A 24615-nucleotide genomic window follows, 5' to 3' on the forward strand; every position below is an offset into this window, starting at 1 on the left:
AGTGGTCCAGGCCTTAATCTGTGGTTTTAAATCTCAGCCCTACTTAATCTCTCTTTCCTTCCAAGTCCTCATCTGTAAAAAGGGCATAATAATGGCACTTGCTTCATAGGGTGGCTGCGAGGATTAAATGAATGAAAACCTGCAAATATCTCAGCATGGGCCCAGCACATCAGCAACTCATTAAGTAGCAGAAGAATGTGGTGATCTCAACTCACCCTTGTAAAAATGCAGTAAGGATGATGCCTCTCGGGAGGTGACGACATGGATACCAGGTCTTCCCGGGCCTTGCTGTTGTGGCCGCTCTTGTTGGTTTAATTTGCCTTTGTGGCATCAGCTTTGCTGCTGAAGAATCAGCTGCTCCCTTAAGAAGAGTGTTTATGCTCAGAGTCTGTCACCATGGAGACAGTCAACAGTAGGGAATCCAAGATCACATCATCTCTGGAGGCTGGAAGCGGATTCTCTTGGGGCCCTTTTATTCTGTGCAGTTGGCAGGGTATCATCTACTCAGAAGGGTGGCTGGGAAGAAAAAAAGGTACCCCAAACTCAGCAACTTCACATTTTACCACCCCCACAACCTTAAATTGTGTCAAGTCAAAGGAACTTGGGGAAAGTTCCTACCATGCAGTGTTTGACTGATCTGAGTCCACAGCCACTGTCTACTCCAAGTTGGAAGATTGAGACCAAGTATTCAACTAGAGTGCTCACTGGAAATTGGGTGGAAGAGAGGAGGAAGGTAAGAAAAGAGAGAAGGTGGACAGAGGGCTGGGGGATTGGGTACTGGCAAGGAAATAACTATTTCCAAATCAAGGGCCTTAAGTAAGTTATATCTTAAGAACATAGCATTAGGGTCTCTGTGCTCTACATAGGGAATTACATTCAGGCAATCATCAAAGTTCCCATTATACCTTGAAAACATCATAGCAGTGGTGTCAACAGAGTTGTGCCTCAAAGTACCATTTTAAGCGGAGTGTTTCTAGGCAACTGATGTTCCCTGTGCCTAATTCCTGTGCACCTGGATTTGGAGAGTCTTCTCTCCCTGGTATGACCCTTTCCAGAATGTGCTGCCTGCAATAATGTCTACAGATGAGCAGCTGCTCTCTGACACCTGTTCTGCAACCTTGCCCTTCCTGTGCATTTCAGTTTTTACTTTCAAAACAGACTGAATTGTTTCTTCATGTTCCCGTGTGCTTTGAAAGCCATCACAAAATATTTTGCCTGAAATTGGCGTACTTGAAATGGAATATCTTTACTTGCGGCAATCCAGACTAAGCCACTTACCTGTCTGCATCCAGACATCCTCATGTTTTCTTAGGAAACAGGCAAGGAAAAGAGGGTGCCATAGAATTGAAATCTTTGGTGTAAGTATGGGGAAGGTTGATAGTAACTTCTGAGAATTGCAAATGGCTGTTTTTATGGAGAACATGAGCATTTACCACCTCTCTGGCTAGATATGGCCTGTGGCCATTGTTAGCTCTGACTGCACTTGGCCTTGTTTTGGAAAGCAAGATGTGTAAGGGACAGAATGGAAACAAAACAAAACAGGATCCAACTGTATGCCGTCTATGAAACTGTCTTTAGATCTAGGGACATGCATAGGATGAAAATGAAAGGATGGAAAAAGATATCTCATGCAAACAGTGACCAAAAGAGAGTAGAGTGGCTATAGTAATATCATAAAAAATAGATTTTAAGACAAAAGATGTTACAAGAGCCAAAGAAGTTCAGTATATATTGAAGAAAGGGGCATGAAGAAATAGAAAATTTGAATAGACCTATAACTAGCAAGGAGATTGAAACATCAATCAAAAGCTTTCCCAAAATAAAATCCCAGGACTAGATGGTTTCATTTGTGACTTCTACTTAGCATTTAACTACCTTAACATAATGAAGGCCTTACATGAAAAGCCCATAGCTGACATCATACTCAATGATAAAGGACAAAAATCTTTTCCTTTAAGATCAGGAATAAGACAAGGATGTCTGATTTTGCCACTTCTATTTAACACAGTATTGAAAGTCTTAGCTAAAGCAATTAGGCAAGAGAAAGAAATGAGAGACTTAGAAATTAGAACAAAATGATATCTGTTTGTAGATGACATGATCTTATATGTACCAAACCCTAAAGACTACAGATGCACAGTCCCAAAGAAACAAGAAAAAAAAAAAAAAAAGGCAGGAAAACCTGTTAAAACTATTAAATTCAGCAAAGCAGCAGGATACAAAATCAAGATGCAAAAAATCAGTTTCACTTCTATACACTAACAATGAACAATCTAAAAAGAAAATTCGGGAAACAATTTTTTTATAACAGCATCAAAAATAAAATACTGAGGAATAAATTTAACCACGGAGGAAAAAGACATACTGAAAACTTTGTAACATTGTTAAAGAAATAAAAGAAGACACAAACAAATGTAAAGACACCTTGAGTTCAAGGATGGGAAAACCTAATGTTATTAAAATGTCAATACTACCCAGAACTATGTACAGATTTAATGCAATACCAATGATGCTTTTTGCAGAAATAAAAAAATTCACCCTAAAATTCCTTAGGAATCTCCACAGACAGAACAATCTTGAAAACGAAGAACAAAGTTGGATGATTCACATTCTCTGATTTCAAAACTTATTACAGAGCTACAGTAGTCAAAATAGTGGACTACTGGCATCAAAGCAGACAAATAAGCCAATGGAATAGAATAAAGAACCTAGAAATAAACCCTCGCATATCTGGTCAAATGATTTCAACAAGGTGCTAAGACCATTCAATGGAGAAAGGACAGTCTATTCAACAAATTGTGCTGGGAAAACTGTATAACCACATGCAAAAGAATGAAGGTAGACCCTTACCTCACGCTCTACATCAAAATTAATTCAAAATGGATCAAACACCTAGATATAAGACCTAAAACTGTAAAACTCTTAGAAGAAAACATAGGTGAAAATCTTCATGACATTGAATTTGGCAATTTCTTACATATGACACCAAAAACATAGGCAACAAAGGAAAAAATGGATAAATGGGACTTTATCAAAATTGAGAACTTTTATGCATCAAAGAACACTATCAATAGAATGATAAGGCAGCTCATGATAATGGGAGAAAATATGTGCACATCCTGTATGTGATAAAGGATTAATATCCAGAATATATAAGCCTGTTACAATCCAAAAACAACAAAAACTCAATTAAAAATGTGAAAAGTACTTGAACATACATTTCTTCAAAGAAGATACACAAATGGCCAAGAAGCACATGAAAAGATGTTCAACATCACTAATTATTAGGGAAACCAAAATCAAAACCATAATGAGATACCCCTTCATACCCATTAGAATGGCTATTATTAAAATAAATAAATAAAAAAAATAACAAGTGTTGGTGAGGATGTGGAGAAATTGAAACCCTTGTGCCTTGCTGGTGGGAATGTAATATGGCATAGCCACTATGGTAGATGGGATGGCAGATCCTCAAAAAATTAAATAGAGAATTACCATATTCCACTTTTAGGTATATACCCAAAAGAATTGAAAGGATCTCGTGAAGAGATATTTGTGCATTCATGTTCATAGCAGCACTATTGAGAGCAGCCACAGGTAGAGGTAATTCAATGACAGATGAACGAATAAACAAAATGTGGCATAGACATATAATAGAACATTATTTAGCCTGTAAATGGAACACGATTCTGACATATGCTACGATGCAGATGAACCATGAAGGTCCTGGGCTAAATGAAGTAAGCCAGTCACCAAAAGACAAGTACTGTATGATTCTTCCAGGGGGACCTGGAGTATCAAATTCAGCGACGGAAATGGGGTGGGGGTTGCGAGGGGCTGGGGGAGGGGAGGGCAGGGAGCTGTTCACGGGGCGGAGTGTCCGTCTGAGACGATTAAACAGTGCTGGAGACTGGATGGTGGGGACGGCTGCAGTGTGGCTGTACTTAATGCCACTGAATGAACACTCAGAAACGGTTAAAATGGTAAATTTTGCTATGTCTATTTTACCACAATAGATTAAAAAAAGAAAACATAATATAATGGGGTTGGAGGCAGGGAGGGAAGAAAGAGTGGAGTTGGAAAGACTGAGGAAAACAAAGAAGAAAAAGACAGGGAGGAGGCTAGCAGGGGGCAGGGCAGGGGGAGAGGGTGGGAAAGGGGACACTGCAGACCCTGGGAGCGGTCAGGTGACCCCACAGCCGCTTTCCCGAGGGGTGAATGCCCTGATGCCCAGATTCGCCCTTTCTCTGCCCCACTTCCGGTGGCCCGAGAGGTGAGGGACGAAGCAGAATTGAGAAGGGGCATCACATCACGGAAGTCCCCCTGAATATCTGGTCTTTTGCAGTTCACCAAAGCCACTGAGAAAACACCCCAGTGCATCTACAGAAAAGAGTACGTCCCCTTCCCACGCCACAGACCGGACCAGATTTCCAGGTTGTATGCAAAGAGGAGAGTTGAGGTAAGGGCACGTGAGGGCCCCACACCCAGGCCTGGGCCCCTCCCAGAGCCCCAGAGCCCCAGGGACACCATCTCGGTCTCGTTCCTTCGCAGGAACATAGCAGTGGGCTCATCCGCACCCTCGCCAGCCCACACTCTCTGCCCAGGGCCTTCACCCTTATTTACCCCAGGGGCTGATGATCAGACTAATCTCAAGCTGGTAGCCTTCCCTGGCTCAGTCCCCAACACTTTCTGGATCATTCCAACAGGGCACAGGCAGGGGATGTGGGAAACAAACACACACACACACACACACACACACACACACAGGGTAATGCTGAAGCAAGGTGAATACGGTGAGGGCTCTCACAAGGTGCTCCAAAAGCAAGTATTGGGGATGTCTGGGCCACAGTGCTTGAATCACCTGTGCCCCCGTTTCCTGTTCTTTTGCATTAAAAGTCAAGAGCCAGTCGGCACGCTCTCACTCATTAGCTGCCTGTGTGTGCCACGGTGTTCCAGGCCTCCAGGGTCACGGCAGCCTCAGGACATGCTCCCCACCCCCTCCCCACCTAACCCTACACCTGCCTACACTCAGGGTGGGGACACAGAATGAGGGGTGGACATCTGCCAGAATTGGGGGTATTTGGGAGCTGGAATGGACCCAAATGACTGAGCAGCTCAGAGAAAATGTGCCCGTGGGCGATAAGTGTCTTGTCTGAAGCTGTGACGCTGGTTGGTAAGGGACTAAGCAGGCCAAGCAAAGAGCGTCCTCAGATTCCTCTCCATCACCTCCTGGAGTTGATTATCTTCGGCATTTGGGGAACCAGGTCAGGATAAACAGTGCCAAATTCTCAGCTCTGAGCTGGCCTGTCTGAACTGCGCCACCATCTCTGGATTGTGCTGGCATTTCTGGACCATGCTGGCATCCTCGGACCAGGTTGATGCTCTGGGGCTGTTGACCTTTGCCATTAGTGTGCCCTGAAGACACCAGGGCATTTGAATATAAGGAAGTCAAAATTAGAAGCCTCCATGTGGGGCTCCTGTCCCTCAACCATCAGCGTGTATAAGGCACTTAGCCTAGCTCCCCATACTTGCTAGGTGCCCTTTCTTGAAGATCTTGGACCCATTATAAACCTTGACAAAGACATAACCATACATAATACAGTCTGCTTAAAATTAAGAAGACCCCCTTCTCCAACCCTCCCAATACAAACACAAACAGAGCAGAGCAATAGGATGTCTCATTTCTAAGGACTCTGCTCAAATCTCCTGCCCTGTGCAGGGAGCCCTGCAGCTCCCACGTGGCTGCTTCCGTGCCACCAGGACGGTGTGTGCTTCATTCTGCCCTTGCCTCCTTGGACAGCTTCCTTTCTGGCTCCTGCTTCGCTCTTTCCCCTTCTTAGGCAAATGCTGATCTGTGCGTAGCTGGAGTTGTCATCCCCCATCTCCCAGGAGGACTTCCTCCCCAGGCGTTTCCCCCTAGGCAGGTGTATTAACTATGTTTTTAAACTTTCTTTATTTTAAATGATTTGACATCTTAGGGGCCTTGCCAATCCTGGAGGGACTACCCTCCCAGGGCTAGCTAATTCCTAGGGATAGTGAACAACTTGCCTGCAAGCATGTCTTTTGGATGCAAACCAACCAACCCAGAATCCATACCTCCAACCACATCTTTATCTGACGCTCACAGACCAAGTCAATGTCTCCCTCCCCCGAATCACTTGAGGGGCACCTACCGACAACCAGCAGCACCCCTGTAGCCCAGAGCCTACTGATATTATTCAAACCATGCAATCTTTTTTTTTTAAAGTTCTAATTTCTCTATTTTCATTTACTTTTTTACTATCAAATGCACATTACAGTGGTTTAGCAGGCCCCCTCCCCCTTTCCCCCACCTCCACTCACTCCCCTCCCCCGTGGTAACCATTAGTCCCTTCTCAGTGTCAGTAAATCTAATGCTGTTTTGTTCCTTGTTTTGCTTTGTTTTCATATTCCACAAATAAGTGAAACCATATGGTATTTGTCTTTCTCCACCTGGCTTATTACCCTGTAGCTCCATCCATGTGGTTTCAAACCATGCAATCTTAAACTTCTCAAACTTGCCCACCTGTCCTGCCCATTGCTTCCCTTGGAAACCACACTAGGGCTCTGGGCCATGCTCTCTGCTGTACCTTCTGTGACTCTGGTGTGTCCCCATGTGGCCCTGTGTGATGCGGCATGCTTTCTCCTCTTGGGAACTGGAAGAAACTCTTCTTTCAAAGGTGGTTGTCTTTCTGTCTGTCACCTTTCCATATCTGATCAAAACAAAAATGTGGGGCACATAATCCAGACAGCAGAGCCATATCCTAAACCAAGAGAGACAGCACGAAAATCCGTGTTGGCCGATCTCTTTTCCCTGCCTCGATGCCCCTTAGCACTTCCCTTGGTCGATGGGAACTGTTCCAACTTGCTTTCTGTGGCATTGGAAATAGACCTCGGTCACCTGGTGATGAGGATCTTGGGAATCCCCGCTTAATGTCTGTGCCCATCTCCCTCGTCCCTCTCTGGCATTGTGCTTGGACTTATTTATGGAACCAACGCTTGAAATATGTGTGCCGCCAGCATTTCCAGACCATGGCAGACACAGACCTCCCTGTCTGCTCAGGACAAGGGGACAGGCATGGAAATCCACATTATCATCCCCTGTAAATCAGCCCAGTCCCCTAGGATTCCCTTCCAGGGCCAAGAAGATTTTCTTAGAAAAAGTACTGATTCAGGCAAACGTCTCATGGTAAGGAGAACATGGCTTTCTTCTCCCTGTAAATAACTCCCTTCACCAAAGAAATCACTCCCTAAGTTCCCAGCTGAGGGAGCCATAAATCCTTTGCAGGAGAAGACAATTTACGGAGCGTTCTCTGACTCTTCCCACAGTAACTGATTGAAATACAAGGTGCATATGTCTGGCTCCACATTTAATGTCTTTCACTCGCCTTGGAAATCTGTGCTTGGACGGATGAGACTTGAGACAAATCATAGGGTGTGATTTCAGATCACAGGGGCGTGCGGTGAGGTGGCTCTGACTCCCCCTATTCAGCTGGGTGTCCTTTCATTTCAGTCTGTCCCCATAGCTCATTCTAGGGGTGAATTGACTTGGCCTAGGCTGGGGACCCCTCCCAGAGAGCCCTGACTGCAGCTGTCTTGCCCATGGGTTTCAGCCCCGGACAAGTTCACTATGGACTCAATGAGACCGAAAAAATGGCAATGGAAAGTTCTTGGGATGAGAGCGTTTATACCCAACTTTATTCCCATGGTGGCAGGTCAGTCACTAGAATCCCGTCCACTCAGAGCGAGTATGCATGCAGCAGGCCAGTCTCTGCCTCTGGGCTTCTCTGTCCCTGCAGCCGTCTCAGTCTCTGTCCTCAGCGCTGCCACCATTCCAGTCTCTGCTCTCCTGCAGCTGTGCAGCACCCCAGAGCACTGGGCAGAGAGCTGTTTGTATAGAGTCAGTAACAACGTATTGCCCACACGTGTGTAGTGAGCTAGCCAACCAGGGACAGGTGAGAATTCTGGCCACAGGAACCTTCATTTTACCCACAGTGCTAAGCTGGGACGTGTTTGAGGCTGAGCTGCATCAGGGGTGGAGTTGGGGACAGACCAGCCGGTCCCAAGTGTGGTGGCCCCAAAGACTCAGGAAGCCACACTGGCCCCAGCCTGTGGAAGCCGCTTCCCCATTAGCACCACAGACCTCCATGGCTGGGAGCTTCGGCCTCCATCCACGGCCAGGTGGACGCCGTGCTCCCATCAGTAACATAGCCACTGTGTCTGTCTGTCCTTCCAGGGGCTGCCGTACAAACATCTGATCACCCACCACCAGGAGCCCACATACCGCTATCTGATCAGCACGTATGATGACAATTACAACCGGCATGATTATAACCCAGGCCTGCCCCCAAGCCGCACCTGGAGTGGACATAAGCTGCTATGGCTCCCGGAGAAAGCCGACTTCCCCCTTCTTGGTATTTTTGTAATTCAGGCTTCTCCCCTGCAGAGGGCTGCGGTGTGCCTGACTCATGGGGAAGGGCCCTCGTGGGGGACCCTGGCTCCAGGACAGCCTTACAAAGAGATGCTAAGGTCCTTATTCTGAATAGGACCTGGGGGTGCTATTTAACCCCCAGGGCTGCTGCCTCCCTGCCCCCTTGACACAGGAGGATGCTGTCTGTGTGAGGAGGTGCTCAGCTGTGCACCGGGGCAGTACGTGTACCTGGAGCACAGGTGCAGGAGCAGCCTTCCCGCGCTCTCCTGTCAGTCACAAACGGGGGCTGATTACTCCCCAGACGCTGCACCCTGTTGTAGCACCTGCGAACACAAGAGTGACCAGCAGGGAGGAACGCCTGCCCTCGGGGAGTCGACATTCCTCTGGGGAGACAAAGGAGACACCAGTAATGAATAAGATTACTTAAGATCTAGTAAGTAGGATAATTTTGGACTAGGACATTGTCCAGATGGAGAAAAGAAAATAGGTGATGGATAGAAGGTGAGGTGGCTGTTTGTGAACCTCCTTTGGGTGGAAGGATGAAGGATGGGCTTTCTGGGGGTGACAGTGGAGCTGAGAAGGACGGAGCCACGCAGGGATTGGTGTGCAGAGCATTCCAGGGAAGGGCAGAGCAAGTGAAAAGGTCCAAAGCCGGAGCAGAGGAAAACCACAGGGCGGCTCCCAGGCCCGCAAGGGCTGTGGACTTGGCCCTTCCTGGAGTAACCAGACTGCGGAGGGATTTGCATTTGAAGCCACCGCCACCCCCCCATGCTTTGCCTGCATCTCTTTGTAGATCCATCTTGATGCAAAGGGATGCATTAGTCAAAGAGTGGTGCCCTATGGGCTGGGACAGTTACGGGGAGGCAGTGGGGTCCTCCTCAGCCAGGCCCGGGGCTGACATTCCCAAGCTCTCTCCAGCGGCCCTGGTCCTCCTGAGCACAGAGGAAGCAGGGCCCACGCTGAGGCTCTCGGTGGGGGGTGGGCTGACCAAGCCTGTACCTTCCTGTGAGCCTCTCTCTGCCCTCGGTGCCCTGCCAGCCTACGGCCCTGAGGCGGCAGCCTGGGAAAACGCATTCCCCCAGCCAGCTGGGCGGCCTTCTCTGGTCACCCAGACCCTGGTTTCTCTTGCAGCTCCCCCGACAAACTATGGACTCTACGAGCGGCTGAAGCGGAGGTGGCTCACCCCTGACGCTGCCCCGAGGGAGAGCGTTTACACCTCATCCTATCCCAGACCCCCGCTTTGTGCCCTGTCCCGGCGGGAGCACGCCATCCCCGTCCCACCCCCCGGCCTGCACCCTGCCCCGCGCTTCTGAGAACTGCACCCCACTGGCAGTGAGGCAGAACCGACTGGCGATCCCCTGCCCTGCTGGGCCTGCCAGACAGCAGGCAGCGCGGCTCCACCCAGAGTTTTAAATCCAGTTCATCTGGGGGCCTTAGAATCATGGTCTGCGTTGGACTGTTCCCCGCCTTCCTCCAAACCACCGGCAACTTTCTCTTCCATCCCACAATTAAAGCTCTTTGGCGACGGCGTTCATGTATGTACAGAAGACAGAAAGTCAGAACAAACTGGAAGGACCCTTAAGGTCCACTCCCCTGTTTCTCGGTGGGGTGGGGGCGGCATGGACCCCAGGGAGCAGAGAGAGGGAAGCCCACAGCATCTGCCCCCCACCTCCCAGCCCAAGGATCTTTTACTGTGAGAGAACCCCGTTGCTGAGACCTCGGAGGCGTGTCCCACCACCTGATGGGGAGGCCAGCCTCGGGCTGAGGATGACGCGTCTCCAATCTGCCTCTCTGGCTGTCAGGATTTGGTGGTGATGGCCGAATGGCCTCATGCCCCCTCCACACTGTTTGCATTCACTGCTTTGGGCACAGCATATAGTTGGTGCTTAATAATCACTGGCCGAATGAATGAATGGATGAATGAACTGTTACCTCTTTTGAGGCTCCTCTCTGGACGTCCACTCATTATGTCCCACTCTGGTTCACTCTGAGACTCCATCCAGCTGCTTGCCCCGATCCTACCCTGCAGTGGATCCCCATGCCCAGGCCCCATCCTCTCCTGATGCCCGGAGAGCCCTTGTTCTTCCCAGGACTTAGCCAGCTTCTCCCACTCCTGACTCGGAGGGAAGTGAGCCCCTAGATTCCTCCTGCCACCTTCGGAGAAGAAGTCCCCTCTCTGCTTCCCCATCCTTTAGGACCAGGCCATCCGTCCACACCGGTGGTATCAGTGTGACTCTGTGGTTCTGCCTGCATGTCTCACGTGTTCAGCCACTAAAAACAACCAACCAACCAACCAACAACAGTTGTCTTTTCTGCTGTGTGGAAAAATGAATGGATATAACTATTCTCCCATGAATCTTTTCCTTACATTTTTGGCACCTGCTACCACATTCTAGCAAATCAAGGGGAAAAAAGACACACAAAAAATGGAGCCAGTATTATTGTGGTTGAGCGTGCAGTAAAAGTCAGGATCTGGGCCTGGGTGGGATCATGTCATTGACCTGTGCCGTCCATGGTGATTATAAAGGCCATTTATGTTTTACTGATGGAGGGACAGGCAACAGAGTTCACTTGGCTGGGATGAGGTCACACAGGGATCGGGTCCTAGAGCTGGACCCAGACAGGCTGGTCCTAGAGTGTGCATGCTTAGCCCTTGTGCAAAGCCATGCCAGCACAGAAATGCCAGCAGAAACTTTGGGGACCAGCTGGGTGTGTCTGGGTCTGCCATGCACTTAGCTCACGGTCACATGTGTGTGACTGGCAGACAAGTAACACGATTCAAAGTGCAGAAAGCCGGAGGGTTTGCCCCCCCTTTCAAGGACTCCTGCTGGCTCCAGACCTCCTACTCTAGGGTTACCGCAGCACCCACTCCAGCCTCCACTCCTTTCTCCAAGAGTCTGTTCAATGACGCTGTCTACTGGAGTCAAAAGTTCCATGAAGTCAGAGCCTGGCACACCCGAGACGCCTAGGAATGTTTGTTGAATGACCGACTGACAGGTGGAAGGAGGTTGTGCTGGGAGAAGAGCTCCAAGTGACCACTGTGGGTTGGCCTTCCTCACACCCCCAGCAGCCATCTGTTCATTCCACACACATCCGCTGAGCCGTGATCGAGTCCATGACCACCGACCTCACAGAGCTGCAGGAATAGCATGTGTGTGTGGCTCCAGGTTGGGAAGGAGCTTGGCAGGTCTGTTAAAGGCCCAGAAAGATGGTGTATTAGTTTGCTTTTGCTGCTGAAACAAACACCACCGATGTAGGGGCTGAAACAACACAAATTCGTTCTCTTACAGCTTGGGAGGTGCTCTGGAGGTCCACACCGGGTCCGCAGGGCTCGTTCCTTCCAGAGGCTTTGGGGTGGATTTTTTCCTTGCCCTCTCCAGCTTCTAGAGGACGCCTGCACTCTTCAACTCACGGCCCCTTCCTCCATCTCCACAGCCAGCATGAGCATCTTCTTTCCCGTCTTCCTCTCTTCAGGAGCCTTGTGATGATGATATTGCACCCATGGGATAATTCAGGACAATTCCCTCTCTCAAAATCCTTAGTCACATCTGCAAAGTTCCTTTTGAATGTACACATATTCACGGGTTCCAGGAATGAAGATGTGGACACGTAGGGAGACACTGTTCATGTGAGTGTCGTGCCCGGATACAAGGCAACAGTTCTCTGCGCCCACACATGGTCCGTCACTTAACTCCCAATATGCCAAGTCCTCTCCAGGCAGTCGGGAAGGTGGAGGGGCAGTGGTGGGAGGTGTAGGTGGGACTGAGCAGAGCCCAAGGCCTCTGGCTCTTGAGCTTGGTCAGTGCCTCTTGGTCTCACACATACACACACACACAGTTTAAAAAAGCTGCAGACACTACAGTGACCACAAGTACTAGGACCAGACTAGGTGTTCAAAAGTCAGACTAAAACACTGCAACCAGATTAACAAATTGGGCTGCACAACCCAGAGCAGTGGCCCTGGTTGGACCAGGATGGAGGATTTCCCTGCCTTTTCCAAAACAGTGGAAAGGAGAGAGGAATTGAGCCAGGGCACCCTTTCCCTGCACTCCTGCTTCCTCTCAGTTCTCAAACTGGAACAGCATCATCGCTGCCGGGGTGGTGGGGAGTGTTTGTTAAAACACTGGTGTTGGGCCCACCCTTTGAGTTTCCAGATCAGGAGGCCTGGGTGGGGCTGAGAACTCACATGTCTAACAAGTTTCAGGTCAAGCTGAGGCTGCTGGTCCAGGGAACACACTTTGGGAACCATTCTGTAGGCTGAGCTACTCGACTTTCATTTTACTTGTGCAATTTCTTCAGAATAACAGATTCTGCAGTGAAAACAATGCAGTAAACATCTGGACCTGAGGCTCCCAGGCTTCCTCCAGCAACAGCAGGAGGCCAGGACTCCAGAATGTGATTGTGAAGCCGAAAGTGGGCAGTGCCCTGCCAGGGGCTGGAGCCACAAGCCCAGGCAATACCTAGAAGCACTCAAATAGGCTGGCCTTAAAATTTCAGTGCCACTGTGAACTCGAAGAAGGCACTGCACCTCTCCGAATCTCTCGATTCCACTACCAGTGGGTACAATGATCGTCTCTAATTCAGATAAAAATCCTGAGCCCAGAGCCTGGTGCATAATAAACCTTCCATAAATAGCAGCAGCTGTTGTTCAACACAGACAACAGGCTTAGTCAGGAAAACAGCCAAGGCCCCGGAGGACAACTTAGACTTGAGGAAGGATCCACTCGTGTGCCAGCCCTTTCCTCTGCCAAGACACGATGCTTTGACTGTGGAGCAGGGCACCTTAGGAGCCAAGCCTGGGAGGCCCCCGCAGGGCTCAGCTCACTGGCTGGGAAAAGCCTGCCCTCTGGTGGCCAACTCGACAATTTGCAGGTGGTTATGGTTTCAGGTTCAGCATTTCTGTGATTGGCACTAACTCTGAAGAGAAGATGTGAAAATAATCCAAAACCAGATTTTCTGTTTGTTCCTGGAAAACATCTGGTGGCTGACGGTGAACTTAGGGGTACTGATGCCAGAAAAATTCATGCATGAATTTGAAAGCAAACCCTTGTTGGTCTGGAAGCCTTGTGGGGCTCACCCTGAGGTCCCAATTCCAGCCAGTCATTAACTTGTCGAGCACATCACTTCATCTGAGGAAATGGGATGTCTCTGAGGTCCCTGGAGAGACCAGGGTGGAATTGTGGTTACCCAGTTGCTCCTGGATCTGGCTTTTGAGCTGGGCTGTTTTTTTCCTGGGCTAGAACTCCCACAGCCACTGGCCCAGGAGGAGCTTGGCTGCATGCGGTTTCTGGAACCCAAGCCTCCAACTCCCTCCTCGGATCTTCCTACCCCTTGCCTGCTGCAGGAGCCCTCTCCCCAGGGAGAAGAGTTTCCTTCTCTGTCTGGTGCAAAGCCCCAGCCTCAGGTCAGATTGCCTGAGCATCCTTCTCCATGAGACACAAATCCTGCTGTTTCCAGGGCTAGTCAGGGGTAAGTGAAGGCGTGCAGGAGGGAACCAAGGATAACATATAAAGTCCGTGGGGGGCATTTGCAAATAGTATTGAATGAGTGTATATATATGATGTTATATGAACAGAATTAGACTGCATATACTATATACTGTTCTGGACTTTTTTTCCCCACTCAATGATGTAATTATCTGAAAACTAGCAAGACCCAATAGACACCTTACATCTTTTTTTTTTTCATGCCTGCTCCTTTCCCAAACCTCCCAATCTCAGGAAGACAAGACCAAGCTTGAGGAGGTCTTTTGACCCCTCACATCTCCTATTTGCTCAAGAACAAGTCCTGCTGTCCCACCTCCAGGACGTCCACAAAGTTGTCCCGTGGCCACTCAGTGCATTCCGGGATGCCCCACCAGGAGCAGTGCAGGTCTCCCTCCCGGCTTTTCTACTTCCTCCTTAAGCCCCCTGTGGAGCGTAGTATGACCGCAAAGGATGCAGGGTGGGGAAACGACGGGGCTGGAAAGCGCTCATCAGGTCATGCGGCAGCCCTACTTAGGCGGCCAGGGAGTCCCTAGCCAGCCCTGCCCTGGCGGTCACTTCCCGCCTTCCCAGCCTCCTCTCCCTGTGTTCCCAGGTAGGTCAAGGTGAGGCGGGCCTTCTCTCACCTTCCTTCCTTGGGATACACGGCAGCAGCCAAGTCTGGGCACACAGTGCCCCCTGGTGGCCATAGACGCAGATCGGTTGGATAGTGAGACAAGGGCTTGGAGAAAGGCAGGTCCGCCAGGCAGGGGCTCTGCATCTAGAAAAGGCCTTGGTAGAGCAAACGCTTAGGGGAGACCATGGGGTTTCCTCTGACAGTGGGACATCTCAGTGGGGCCCAGCTGGGATGGCACCTGCTCTGCGGGTATGCAAATGGAGCCAGAAGCCCAGAGCAGTTGGCATAAGGGCGGGCCTAAAGCGCATCTCTGGGGCTCCCGTCAGACCCGGGTCCGCGTCTGGGCAGGAGAGGACACGGGCTTGTGTCTGGGCCAGTTATCAAAGCACTTCCTGGGAACCGGACCTTGAATCACCTCCTGCCCTCACAGCAGGGACCTGGCAGGAGGGAAATGCTGGAAAGACATGTGATCCAAGCACTACGCCTGGTGCTCTGAGACTCTGACAGGAGCAGGGTCCATGGAGCTCGGGGCACCGAGGGGGCAAACTGGCCACCCCCAGCCCACCCCCCCCATGTCCGAAGAACGGTGCCCCGTGAAAGGCTCCTGCCCGCCTCTGCTCTGCCTGCTTTCTTAATGGATTTGCCCATTTGAGACACTTCACATCAGTGGAATCCTACAGTATGTGACCTGGGCTCAGGCAGTTTTTTAATTGAGGTAAAATTTACATAATATAAAATCTACTATTAACCATTATTAACCATTTTAACGAATGCTACAATAAGTGTGACATTGGTTTTAATTTTAGAGTCTCTTTCACATCTGGCTTAAGTTGAGCTAGGAGCTTTGTAGGGCCCCTTCCAGAGGCACCTGTGGCCCTGGGCTGAGAAGCACTGTGACAGAACTGGGACAGCAGAGTCTGAGCCATGTGGCTGGGGTGATGCTCAGGGGACATGTGATCGTTTCCTGGAGCTGGAGCCACTGTGTGTAAGTCCCATAGCTGTCCCGGGACACACAGTGATAAGCAGCTTCGTGCCCTGGGTGGAGCCTGGAGATGGGCAGAGAGTCCACGTTGCTGGATTTGGGGCTGGAGAATGGAGCTGGGATCCTCGAAGGCCGAGACCTGACGGCGTGGGTCAGGAGTGTGGGGACATCCCCTGGGCTCTGCTGTAGCAGCAGACGAGGCTCTACCCCAGTGCTCCTGCTGCATTCAGAGGAGATGGTGACTGTCCTTCTGTCCAGGCGGCCTGGACACTGAAGGAAACCTAGTCAGGGCGGAGTGAGCCCCGGGAGGAGGGACACATGCAGAGGAGGGTGAGTTCAGGGCCAAGGTCCCAGGGGCGCCTGGAAGGGTGGCAGAGAGGGTATCGCCCATGTTCACACGCCTTCTTTGCTAACCCTTACCCAGAGCTGCTGCCAGTGAACGCCTGGCCTCGCAGTGATTTCCCCCGGGAGCACACCCAGACTCCCTGCCCCTCACTAGCTGGGGGAGGCCCCCTCCCCTGCTTCCTCAAGCCCCAGATCCTGCAGGAGGCCTGAGACTAGGATGAAACGATGGTGCCCATCACCTGAGGGCCCTGCCTTTCCACTCGAGCTCCTTCCCAGCTGTCCCCAAAGAATTCTCAAATGCGGTGGTTCTCCTATTAGGACATATAACCTTCTTGGGAACGTGGACCGGGCAGCCCCAGATTCTCTCCACGACCATCCTCTGTGATGACTGGTCTGCATTTGCTTTATACTGAAGCCGATTTGGGGTTCAGAGGTCATCTCAGGCGTGTGTTAGCAGATCAGGAATGTCCTGTCACAGGACGTCACAGGTGTCCATCCAGGGAAGCCCCATGCCGGGGGCAAAGGGTGGCAAATGGGACTCAGCAGCCCAGGGCTCTGTCTTGACTCAGCGGCCACTTGCTAACTCTGTATGTCTTGTCCCAGTGGTTTGTTCTTGGTGGCCTCTGTGTCTGCATAGTCACAGCACAGCAGTACAGGTCACAGCATCTTACATGCATCTGGCTGGAAAATCCCATGGAAGTGAGAGGCAGTGTCTCTCTGTGCTTTAAGGGCTCTGCAACTTCTATCCCCATCACTGTTACTTTGAAAGTTTAGACCTTTTCAACTTGGCTTGCTTTGATGGGTCCTAGAAAAATGCATTTTCCTCTCCCAGTTTATCACCCCTCCAGAGGCCAGACCTGGCCTTGCTGAGTTCCAGACATTGCTGAACAGGTTCTTTTTAAATGTGTTTGTCCTTTTCTTCCCTAATGGGAGGCTCTTAACACCGCTGTCTCTTATCCCTCTAGTTCACTGTAGGTTGGCTCTTGCTTTTCCTAAACAAAGATGCCTCTATTTTCATCACTGGCCAAGGAAAAAGAATCTGATTACAGAAAATGTTCAATAAAATACAGAGAAGTTGGATGGAAATATAACCCCAATTCCCAGCACTTTACGATAACCAGTGTTATCATTTTAATGACCATCTTCTGGACATCTCGGCATGCCAACTGAAGATGCTCACAAATATGATTCACAATATTCCATGAAGATGAGGCCCATGTAACTTTCACTCTTTATTCTACAGTGAGGCCTGGTGGAACCCCAGGGATATGGTAAACATTTGTAAGACATGACCTGAAGTAAGGAACAAATAGGTGCTATATTCACATGCAATTTTACATACGTAGGATTGCATTATAAAATCAATTCCGTGACCTGCATTTTTCTTCCGCCTACTCTAGACAGCATGGTGTTCTTACTGTATTTCGCGTTTCTTGTCCCAAAACACATTGTGAGTCCAACAGAGCCCTTATGCCCTCCCTCACACTGCTCCTCTTCCATTCTGTCTATGTCTTAGTCAGTCCCGGCTGCTCTAACAGGATACCGTGGACGTGGGGCCTTAAATGTTTGTTTCTCACAGTTCTGAAGGCTCAGTCTAGGCCAGAACGTCCGCATGGTCGGATTCCAGTGAGGACCCTCTTCCTAAGTATCCCCCTGACCTCACTCAAACCTAATCACCTCCCAAAGGCCTGACCTCCAAATGCCATCACACTGGGGATTAAGGCATCTGCATATGAATTTGGGGGAGACACACCCATTCAGCTGTTAGCCACCTTGATAAACATTCTTGGCTTGCCTGAACTTAAGTCAGAGTCCTGAACCCTTCTTCTAGGCCCATCTGTACACTTCTTTGTAAAATCCAGTTTTAGCAAGAACCCTGCTAAGTCAGTTTAGCAAGAATCTGCCACCCTTGATACTTGATCAAAATTTCTCCCTCCCTGCTCTCGGGGTCGGATCACTCTGGGCCACCTGTAGCCGGAATCCTGTTAGCTTGGTTCAGCCAGAATTCCCCCGGAACCGATGTTTCCTCTTGCAACTTTCCCTCCACCCACCCCTGCTCCTTGGCTGTAAATCCCACTGGTCCCTGCTGGATTGGGACTGGAGCCCAGTTTGATCCTGGGGTCTCTTTTCCCCTTGGAATAATCGTGAATAAAATTTGCCTTCACTCTAGCTTCTGTCTGTCTGGTTTTCTCCCACCCAGGTCCACAGGGGGTCTTGCTCTGGCAGCAAAGGTGCTTGGGAATAACCCCAGTGATCTAGCTTAGAGCCAGGGGCCTTTGTAGCTTTCCCTACCAGCTCCTGTGTTTTAGAGAATTGGTTGCAAGTTGCGACCTGAAAACGATGATCTTGTTTTCTGTTTTCACCCTGCAGCCCTTAAGCCAGAGACCATGTCCATCTTCCTGAGCACTGTGTCGCTGCATTGCCGGCAGCCGCTCAGGGACAGATGCTTGCGGAGAGAGTCCAGGAGAGAGGAGAGAGGAGGCTGAGGCCTGCAGTTTCCTGGTGAGAAAGGTGCAGTTTCCTGGTGAGAAAGGTGAAGGTTTTAGCAGCCTGTTCAGTGGAAGAACTTGGGTCCAATGAGGCTGACCCCATCTGTGTGTAGGTGGGTGAGTAGACTTGCCTGGAGGCAGTCATCACCCTCCAGGGCGGAGGGGCAGAGAAATGCTGGGGTGGAGAGGGGGGTGGGTGAGAATGTGTTCCCACCCTGGGGGCAAATAAACCTTTGGAGCCGAAATCAGTCAAAGGGAGAAATAAAATGGGAGAAACCTGTTTATTGTTTACAAGAATCCTGGCTCTGTTAGTCTACTGCTTGGCCTCGTCTCACGAAGGCCCCAGCCAACCTCTCTGGTCCAGGTTTGGCTCCTGCTCCACCCCCTTGTAATCACTGACTGATATGGAGATGCACTAAGGCCGGGCGAGGGATTCTGGGAATACTGCCATTTTACCCACAGTCCCCATCTCCTGGGCTGGCCCACTGTCACCAAGGAGTCCAGCAAAAAGATTTGGGGAAGGAGCATATGAGACCATTGCACAACAGCCCTCACCTGGACATGACGTCAAATGTTGAACTTGAGATCCTGAGGGCCCTGCCCTCCCATTCCCCACCCCCAACCCTGCCCTCACCCCAGGACCCTAGCTGAGCCAGCCCGTCTCTCAGGGGTGAGACTCCCAGAACACCACCCAGGAGGGGTGGAAACCTGCTGTGACTCGGGAAGGGAAGGAGTGGGGGGAGCTCCCTCCCCGCCAGGTGCCTCTGGCCCCCTCCCCGGATCTGGCTGCACGGTTCTGGGGCCTCCGCAGGCCACCCTCAGTGTTCCTGCAGGTGTCTTCTCCAGGGGAGGAGGACAAGGATATTCCAGGGGCTTGCTGATCAGCAACCCTTTCTCTTTAATGGGGCCAATGTGGGGAGGTGCCTCATTTGGGTAAAAAGCATGTGAATTCAGACCCTGCTCCCTCCATTTTCCTGCAATGTGACCTTGACCAGCCAGGGGCTCCCCTCCCTCCAGAGACCCTGTTGTCTCAAGCTCCCAGTCCATCGCCCAGAGACGCATGAACGCGGAAAGGGTGATGTTCCGCAGGAAGTGACAATGGCAAGAAACTTCGCAGTAACAGAACTTCCAGGGATGTTTTATGACACTGGAAGCACAAAGGATCAAATGTGTCGTGTCAAGCTGGTCCAAACCCAGAAAGTGCCATTCACCAAAGCATAGAAAACATGCCCCCTGTCATCCTTTAAACCAAAGAAGGCCACCACTGTTCAAAGATGCTTGTTTTCTTTTTATTTTAACAAAGCAATAAAGCACCTTAACTCTCAATGTGTTAAGGTACAGTGCACTATATAAATATTAGTTTTTATTGTTTTTGCACTTCCATGTACATTTATAACTACAGTAAGAGGCTTCTTAAAATTTTTTAAAGGTCATGGGATAATCACATTTTCCCCATCGATTATTAAGATTGCCTTGTAGTTTCGGCTTGCAGTCATTTTTACCATCCTCTGGTCTAGGAACAAGTCTACGTATATTTAATTTATTTTTCAGCTTTGTGCTTTTTTGTTGCTTCAGCAGAAGGTAAGGTCTGTATGCATAAGATAACCTGAGAGTGGGACCATGTCACATTCACTGGATGTTCCCCGTCCCCCAGGATAACAGTTGGCATACCCTGGATATGCAGTAAATACTTATTAAAAAATTGAGGAATAATGGACAAACACAAATGAATTATATAAATTTAAAGTGTGCAAGGGAAAGCTTTGATATACATATACACTGTGGAATGATTACCAGGATTGAGATAGTAACACATCCAACACCTCACATATTTAATCTCATGTGTGTGCATGTGTGTGGTGAGAACGCTTAAGATCTACTCTCAGCAACCATCATGTACACAATATTGTATTATGAACCACAGTTACCATACTGTACATTAGATCCTTGAATAAATATCTACATGCCCACATTTACTGTAGCATTATTCACAATTACCGAGATATGGAAACAACCTAAACGTCGTTTGGTGGATGAATGGATAAAGCAAAATCAGTCTATACACACAATGGAATACTATTCAGCCATAAAATGGAAGGAAATCCTGCCATTTGTGACAACATGGATGAGCCTGGAGGGCATTATGTTAAGTGAAGCTGCACAAATACTATATGGTATCACTTCTATGTGGGATCTAAAAACAAGCCAATTTCACACAAACAGAGGAAAAAAGGGTGGTTGCCAGAGGCTTGGGGGAGGAGGAAATGGGGAGATGTAGTCAAAGGGTGCACATTTTCAGTTCTAAGAAGAAAAAAACTTTGAAATGAACCAAGGAGTGAGGGGGCATCACTTGTGCCAGAGACTTCCCAGTGGACATGCTCGCAGGGCCTCCCACCCAACATGTGAGTGCCCGTCCTCAGCACTGGACTTCAGGGTCTTCCCGTGACGGGGTGGCCAGTGCCCTGAGACCAATCCTGGGGTCCCCTTCCTTGTGCTGGGAAGTGCCCAGCGGCCTGAGGGGCCCTGGCTTTACCTGCATCTACTATGACCTCCCCCACAGTTGGAGATTTGGGGTCACATGGATAAGAGGCACACACTGCCACACCTCACTCTTTCTAATACCCTGAAAAACCAAATTCTCAAAGTCTGAAGAGGCCGAGTGAGGAGATCAAATAGCAGGAGCTCCAAAGAGCACCCCAGCCCCCACCCTTGGTCTAAGTGCCAAGGCGGGGCCCCGCTCCTAACCGGCTCCTCCCCTTGCCATCCAGAATAAATGTGTACCACTCTCTCTGGAGTCTCCATTGGCCTGACTGGGCCCTTGGGGTGGGTAGCCGCTGGAGCCTCACACAGGCCGGGACAAACAAAGCCAGTCCCTTGGGGACTCACAGCCCCCAAATCCAGGCCCCCAGTAACCCTGAGGTCTCAGACGCGAGCCCCAGCCCTGCGAGAGCCAGAGCATGCAGCGTCCCGCCCGCTGCCGCGCTCCTCCTGCCCCTCCTGCCGGGCCCCGCCCCGGCTCCAGTGGCCATCCCCTGGTCTTGCCCCTTTTCCTTCCCTCGTCCCTCGGCCCAGCCCCACCTGGAGTGAGTTAGCAGGCACCCTGCCCGCCCCCCGGGGCTCCACATGCTTGTCCCTCAGGCTTCATTGTCTGCACCCAGGGTGACGTTGTCATTAAATCTTTATTGGTGAGGAAGAAAGAGGGACAGCCCTTTGTCTGGGGTAAGATGTTAGTGGAGCCAGACCCTGCTGAGCACTGGGGGGCAGGCAGCACCGACACCGGGACTGGGACTCCTAAAAGGCACAGGGGCCAAACATCTCAGAGAACAGATCTGAACTGGGAGGGAAGAAAGACTGGGTCCGAGGATAACTGTCAGCCCCAGGGCTGGGCCTGGAGAGCCCGGAGGGGAGAGCCCTGCTCGGGGACCATCCTCAGGGACCCTCTCAGCCAGGCGCCTCCAGGAAGACCAGCGGAGGCAGGGTCGTCCTCCAGGCCCCGGGAGAATCCCTTGATTTCTGCCTATTCCATTGACAGGGTCTGCACGTTGCAGGACAGGTCAGCTCAGGCTGGGAGAGGAGGCTAGAGGCCCAGAAATATTCTAAGACCCTGAGCAAGGGCCTGGGAGCAGATATTTTGGAATCTCAGTTGGGATTCCGTGACTGGAGAAGGGTCATGACATCCCTGGAAAGGGTCAGATGGCTGCTCTGACCCGGGTAGCAACGAGGTCCATGAGAGTAGGCAACCAGGACAGGGTAGGAATGTTCCCGAATCCAGGCTTCTCACCAGACCTGGGAAGCCCCCTGGGCTGCCTGAATTGGGCAGGAAGGATGGTGCCTCCTCCTCAGGTGCCCAGTGTGTCCCCTGAGCAAACAGGCTCTGCTTTGAAGTGGACAGGGAATGTCCCATTGCCTTGGGGGAGAGAGTATTGGGCTTTCACACTTTCTAGAACATTCAAAGACCTTGACCCCTCCTAACTCCTTAGGTATCATTGCAATGGAGATCCTGTAAAAACATCCCTCACTTGAACCTCTGCAAGTTTCCCCATTTCCAGTCAAGTTCACACGAAGGCTGTCGGTCCTCCTTTCTAATGTTCAGGTTGTCTGACAACCTGGGTGGTCCTTCTGAGCTCCTCGCCTGAGGGAATCTACCAGTCGTTCACTGGGCAAGGCCCAGGTTCACCAGCCTACAAATGGGATAAAGTTCAGGGATGTTTAGATTTTCTGTGAAGGTTATTTGAGGAAGTGGATGAAAAATTGCTCTCCCAGTGGGTGTTCAATAAACAGACATTGATGATTACCATAGCTAATCTCACTCTACTGCAGCTCCTTAGTAAAGCTGATTGCTTGCTAGTTAACATGTCTATTGAGTACAACCCAGTCCAGTGTAATCCAATTTCACGCAGAGGCCATTTGTACCAAGGGTAGAAATGTGGCAAAAGGAATCTTCTGGAAAGATACCAAGAGGGTGAACATTTTTCAAAGAATCAGTCCTAGCTGTGGTGGCAGTGGCATTTAAGAATTGTGCGGGCATCATATTGAATGGGGGAGAGAAAGCCATGGAGAATTCTTTGGGTGGGGTGGCGGGGGCGGGGGACACTCTTGCTTCCTTTGGGCCCAGAAACTTCAAAAGATCCCACGTGTTATCCAGTCCAGGGATGTGTCATCCTTGAACACGGCAGATCCTTCAAGACCAAATACGGCTTCTGAATTTTGTGAGGGGAAGGTGTTGGTATCTGTCCCCTGTGCTTAATACAAAAAGAATAATGAGATTTTATTTCTATGCCTAATGGCCCGCTCTTGATCAGAATCTCTATGGCAAAGTTTAGTGGAGGGAAGGGGATTTTTGAAGCTGCATTTGTCTCGATTGTTACTTAAGTTTGAGCGAAAGTTAATTATCAAAATACCCTTGGTAAGGGGCCAGTGAGATAATGGTTGGATTCCCAAAACCCCTGGAAAATGGCAGGGGCTGCTCACTGCCTGGGTGGTGTCCTCTGTGGGAAGAACTGTGACGCTGAAAGAAAAAGTCTATGGTAGCAGCTGCCCTGATGATGACAGGGCTTCCTGCAATCAGCCATGTGTGTCTCTCTCCCTGGCTCCAAGGTCCTGAAAAGACTCACCCCCAGTGGTTTTCAGACGTGGGTACCTACGTCTGACTTCTCAGGGCCTAGGCCTCTGCTCACATTCTGCGACGTAGTCTCCCAGCCGGTTTGCTGACCTGATTCCATCTTCCTGGGAGGAAACAGCCAAAAGAGTAATCCCCCTGCTGCCCTCAAGAATGACCCTGTCTCCACTTCGGCCTCACTCCTCTGTTAATTTCTAAACTCACCCCAGAGGAAAGTCTTTCGTCTCACCCCTCCCCAAGCAAAAACACCCATATTGTACAGTCTTGGGCTATTTACAGGGAGGGTCCTGTTAGGATCGCCCGGCTCCACTTGCCCGGCGCCCGCCCTTCCCCACTTCTCCTGGGGATTTTGCCTTTGCCCACCTCAGAGAAGCCCACCCCCCTTGTTCCCTGAATGGACTCATGATCATGACCTGACATAAAACATGAGTGTCAACTTGACACATGGAGACATTTATTTTGTTGTCTTTGGGGGTGACACCATCTCCAGAAGCTGTTTTAACTCTGGAACATTCTGATAATTTTGATGTGGCCAAAGATCCCTCACAGTCATGCTTCCAAGTTTTGTTTTCTTCTGTCTAATGTCAGGAGCAGGCTAAACCCTTCCCTGTCCCACAGCCAGGGGGGTTTACGGCCGTCCCATTTTAGTAAATCAATCCATGTCTGTGGCGTGAATTAATGAATGAGTCCCCTTCCTTAATTATTTCTCTTTCCTGAATGGGTATATGATTCAATCGATTAATCTGGAGAAATGCAAAGACCCAACAGGTTAACTGGGTGGAGACTGAGGAATCCAATCAGGTATTGCTTTCTGATTGGAAGCGAGTAGTTGAAAAGGAGGAGGTGTGATTAGAGAGGTCTGTAAAAGCCTTCAGCACCAAAGAAGAGATGCAGAATCCTCCACCTCTGGGCTCATCAGCTTGGTTCTCCTCCAAGCCTGGCATCTGAACACCCTGCCAACTGGGCAGAGCTGGTAAATTACCAACCTCAGCTAAGGACCCCCCATCTTCCCTGGGCAGCCAGTCTGGCTTGGTGACATGCAGCCCAAGAGGGCACAGAAAGTTCCTTTTTTCTTCCTTTTCAGATGAACAGATTGAAGACTTCGGTTTTGCCTATAAGGACAGTTTTGCCT

At 50.1% G+C, this 24615-nt stretch overlaps 1 protein-coding gene across 1 annotated transcript; it reads left to right on the plus strand.

Moving 5' to 3' along the window:
- Positions 1–340: 340 nt before the first annotated feature.
- CFAP107 (cilia and flagella associated protein 107) lies at positions 341–10722 on the plus strand. Its single transcript, XM_036925452.2, has 4 exons — positions 341–733; positions 4346–4459; positions 8255–8432; positions 9581–10722. Exons 1-4 carry the CDS (start codon positions 620–622, stop codon positions 9760–9762), a joined length of 588 nt encoding a protein of 195 aa, XP_036781347.2. The 5' UTR covers positions 341–619; the 3' UTR covers positions 9763–10722.
- Positions 10723–24615: the final 13893 nt, after the last annotated feature.

The sequence above is a fragment of the Manis pentadactyla genome, chromosome 4, assembly GCF_030020395.1.
Source record: "Manis pentadactyla isolate mManPen7 chromosome 4, mManPen7.hap1, whole genome shotgun sequence".
Classification (NCBI taxonomy): domain Eukaryota; kingdom Metazoa; phylum Chordata; class Mammalia; order Pholidota; family Manidae; genus Manis; species Manis pentadactyla.